The 4,547-nt window shown below is 40.4% G+C and overlaps 1 protein-coding gene across 1 annotated transcript; it reads left to right on the forward strand.

Moving 5' to 3' along the window:
* Positions 1 to 269: 269 nt before the first annotated feature.
* LOC149174390 (rust resistance kinase Lr10-like) lies at positions 270 to 2,510 on the forward strand. The gene is made up of 3 exons (XM_089420838.1): positions 270 to 1,026; positions 1,237 to 1,266; positions 1,387 to 2,510. Exons 1-3 carry the CDS (start codon positions 270 to 272, stop codon positions 2,508 to 2,510), a joined length of 1,911 nt encoding a protein of 636 aa, XP_089276964.1.
* Positions 2,511 to 4,547: the final 2,037 nt, after the last annotated feature.

Genomic DNA, 4,547 nt, shown 5'->3' on the forward strand with positions numbered 1-4,547 from the left:
TTTGCATACCAAATGGCGACACACATGAGGAATCTACACCATTATTTGCCGTCCAACAGGAAAAAATCTAAGCGTCTTGACTTTGCGTCTTCTGACTGACTTTGCGGTCTTCTGACTGAGATTGCCTGGCCGTTCACTTCACGCCCATTCAGTCCAATGCGATCTATCTCCTTCGTCTTCTTTGCAGAATCCCTGCTACTAAGTTTTCCATATCCAGGAGCAAAGCAGAGCAGAGTGTCACAGTACATCATTGCCTTCTTACCAATTCGATGTCTTTCACTTTTTATCAACTTTGCTTTCTTCTTGCGTCTGCCCTTCTCCTCCTCCTCCTCTGCTTCATAACGTCATGTACCGGCGGTGGCTACGAGGAATGCAACTGGAGTATATGTGGGAGCGCTGAATTCCAATATCCTTTTGGGAAAATTAACAGCGGCTGTGGCGATCCTAGGTTTCAGCTAGACTGTAGTTTGGATAGCTATCCTTTGTTTTTACTCAATGGAGACGAGTATCTCATCTTGCAGCCCTCATACTTGGCCAGTGATACCCATAATAATAATAGCATGACAATTGTTAACAACAATCTATGGAAGCTTCCGCCGGGGGATAGTTGCAATCCTGTGGCTAACTACTCTCAATTTTGGTGGCCCGACTCTCAATTTCGTATAGCCCATGGATACACCAATCTCACGCTTTGGGGGCAATGCAATGAAAGTATTAAAGGGCATAAGCGCCGTTTATGTGGCGCTGATTGGTACGTCATTCCCAATCCAGAATCTGGGAGACGATTCTGCCAAAGCAACATTCAACTGCCAGTTGGTATCAACTTCTCATTCCAACGGTCTCAGGATCTCTGGTCAGGTTTTGAAATAACATGGTATGCCGACACGAAGAGAAACCGAAGCTGTGGCGCCTGTAAGACCAGTGGCGGGAGTTGTGGTTATAGCATTTCAGAACCAACTAAAACATTTATTTGCTATTGTCCGGATGGCACCTCGGATACAGAGATATGCCCCGCCAATACTATTGGTACTTTTCCTGAACCCCTTCTCCCAATTCAATTACAAACACCAATGCTTAAATTACCACAATCTGTAAAGATGTATTAAATGTTCCTTCCATTCTGGACTCTTGAACCCGCAGATATATGTGCTTGTGTTTCCCGATATTGTTCATTCTGTTTGCAAAAACTATGGATTGTTGCTTTTACTCATAATAGTTGTTATGGCCGCGTTGCAGGTCATAAAAGCAGGCTTGCCATTGTAATAGGTAGCTATGATTTCTTCCCATTGAAAATCATTGTGAACTTGTATCTTGTAATTTCCACTGTTCTCGCCCAGGTTAATTAATCAACATCACATTCATATCGATCTTTGTATTATAATGCAGGTTGCATCATTGGAGGAGTTGCGCTGACAACAATAGCAGTGCTGTTCTTAATGTTTTATACCAAGAACAGAACACCTATTCATGGTACCTCTGCTTCAAGGGTGGAGAAATTCCTAAAGGAAAATGCTTATGAAATGCCAATGCCAACCAGATATTCACACTCTCACCTCAAGAAGATCACAAACAACTTTGCAGAAAAGTTGGGAGAAGGAGGGTTTGGTGTGGTGTATAAAGGAATGCTTCGGAACGGCGCTCTAGTGGCTGTTAAGCTTCTTGATCGGCACAGGCATACCGAGACCCAATTCATGAATGAGGTTGCTACCATTGGACGGGTCCATCACGTCAATCTGGTTCGTCTGTTGGGGTACTGTTTTGAAAACCCTATAAGCGCACTCATATATGAATACATGCCTAATGGATCGCTGGACAAATTTTTGTTTGCCCAGAAAGAGGAGGGGCAAGTTCTAAGGTGGGAACAATTGTATTCAATTGCTTTGGGTGCGGCCAGTGGAATTGCATATCTACACCATGATTGCGAGAAGCACATCATACACTTCGACATCAAACCTCACAATATATTGCTGGAGGCCAACTTCACCCCTAAAATTGCTGATTTCGGTCTAGCAAAACTTTGTGGAAAGGGAGACGATCATATTTCTATAACAGCGACGAGAGGGACACCGGGATATGTTGCGCCGGAGTTGTGCCATAGTGATGCCGGTCCTGTTACTGATAAATCAGATGTCTATAGTTTTGGAATGCTGTTGCTAGAGATTGTGGGGGGCAGAAAGAATATTGATGTGCAGGTTAGCCGGTCCAGTCAATTATACTTTCCTGAATTGGCTTTCAAGCTGATTGAGAGTGGTGAGTTGGGGATGAGGTTGAGAGGAGGAGAAATGGAATGTGCAGATGAGGAGAAGGCGAGAAGACTGACAAAAGTTGGATTGTGGTGCATTCAATATAACTCTGCAGATCGTCCTTGCATGATGAGGGTTCTGCAAATGTTAAAAGGAAATGGAGATGATGTAGCCAATCCTCCGTTGCCCTTCAATTCCTCGGCCACACCTGAAAATCCACTACTGTCTTCCACGGTAAATTCTTCTTCAATTGAGATTGCATTGTAGATTTCTATGTTAGGAGGAAATGGAGATGACGTAGCCAATTCTCCGTCGCCCTTCAATTCCTCGGCCACACCTGAAAATCCTCGACTGCCATCCACGGTAAATTCTTCTTCAATTGAGATTACTTCATAGATTTCTATCTTTAATTGTCTTTACTTAAACCAGTTTCTGGATTTGCTCCGGACTCCACACAATACCTTTGTGAATGAGTGGATGACTACCATGAAGTGTTAAGACCCTAACTCGGTGCAGTGATATCTCCAAGCCATGAATCTGTCTTACCGATGTTTGGGCCATTAGATTTATAAAAGTATGTTTTGGGCATCATGATCTTGTGTCAGTTGCTCACAGCAAGATCAAGATTCATGAGGTGAATTTACATTTACATTCCATTATGATAAAAATGTTCATATCTATGTATTACTTTAACATTATCATTTTGTTTATAAAAGTATATTTTGCACATTTTCATCTTGTGTCAATTGCTCACATCAATTTCAAAGGTGAGGGAAATTTATACTTTAAATGTTATTATTTTAGATTTAACATTATCATTTTGTTAATGGTTTATGTATATGTACGTCGGTTTAATGGTTTTTGGGCGTGGCTGACAGCGCTCCAAAGTGGGATCTCGGAGGTATGGAAACCTATCATTTCTGATGAAATTAATATCTATCCCTGTGCTAGGGGTTTCTATTCTAGATTTTGGCCCTTGGTTTTGGGAAAACTGAGTCCTATTCATGAAGCCATGAAACCCATCATTTGATCTATCAACAGCCAAACCTACCCTTCTCGCTAAAGGCCATTGGAAATGCAATTGGGAAATTTTACTGCAGGTGCCCGGAAACAAAGGAATATGCCAGAATCACCTATGCACGCATCTGTGTGGAAATAGACTTCAACGCTGAATTCCCAGCTGAAATAAACCTAACAAGTAAAGACTATATGTCAGAACCACCTATGCACGCCTCTATGTAGAAATGGACTTCAGCGTTGAATTCTGAGCTGAATTAAACCTAACAAGTAAAGACTATGTGTGGAACCAGAAACTCAATTATGAAAGCGTCATCTTCAAATGTCGATCCTGCTTTAAGACAGACCATCTAGCCAAAAATTGCCCAAAAGCCTCCCAGAAAAATTCTGCTAGAAAGAATCACCACAGATCTACATGGTGGGAAGGAGCATAAAAAGAACATTACACTGTCATCAAGGAAGAATACTCTCCAAAAAACTCTGAATCGCAAGAAATCATGCAAGAAAGAAACAACTCTCAAGACAAGCAGGGGGACAACCCCGCCCAACAACAAAAAAATGAACTCGACAATCCCTCAACTCTCAAGACAAGCAGGGGGACAACCTCGCCCAACAGCAAAAAAATGAACTCGACAATCCCTCAAGCATCAATAGTTATGAGGATTCAAATATCGCACAAAATAAATCTTCATTTCACAGCAAAGCAGATCTTCCAGACCAAACTTCTTCTCCGACTATCTTCAAAAGGACGAACACAACAGATTGCGAAGCTAAGACACCAATGTCCCAAGAACCAGAAGAGATGAAGGATGAAGGAGATGCAAGATAAAGGAAGTTGGAAGACCGTAGAGAAAAAAAAAGAAAGCTACAACACCAATCTCGCTAAGAAAAATGAGAAGCCACACAATTAAGAACTAAGAAAATTATAAGTTGGATAGACCAATTTGGTCTCAGTGGACATTAGCCACCACCACCATCATCATCATATTTTTGTTTACATTATTTTGAAATTATTTATATTTTAAAGATTATGCAAGGTGCTTTTATTGCTAAGGGTTTTATCATAAAAGGGGATTTTTTTTTTAATTAAATGTTTTTTTAAGTATGTTGTGTTATTGATATTTTAGGGGGTGATCTTGTTTTGGTTGGTAAATTTATTAAATTATAATAAAGAAAAATGGTGAATATTTTCCAAGTGTGGTATTTTTGATTTACATATTTATTGATTTATTTAAAGTGAATTGTGATTAAGTTAGACTCACTAAATTATAATAAAAATAAATCAAT

Source organism: Pinus tabuliformis, chromosome 4_1 (genome assembly GCF_031772625.1).
Source record: "Pinus tabuliformis cultivar Carrire ecotype Pingquan chromosome 4_1, CPIR1, whole genome shotgun sequence".
NCBI classification, from domain to species: Eukaryota; Viridiplantae; Streptophyta; class Pinopsida; order Pinales; family Pinaceae; genus Pinus; species Pinus tabuliformis.

What these genes read in the sequence shown, in the direction of transcription:
- LOC149174390 (XM_089420838.1), top strand. Translation starts at nt 270, where the DNA reads ATGTCTTTCACTTTTTATCAACTTTGCTTTCTTCTTGCGTCTGCCCTT. An exon ending in ATGCCCCGCCAATACTATTG is followed by an intron (nt 1,027 to 1,236) that starts GTACTTTTCCTG and finishes GCCGCGTTGCAG; the next exon opens with GTCATAAAAGCAGGCTTGCC. An exon ending in CAGGCTTGCCATTGTAATAG is followed by an intron (nt 1,267 to 1,386) that starts GTAGCTATGATT and finishes ATTATAATGCAG; the next exon opens with GTTGCATCATTGGAGGAGTT.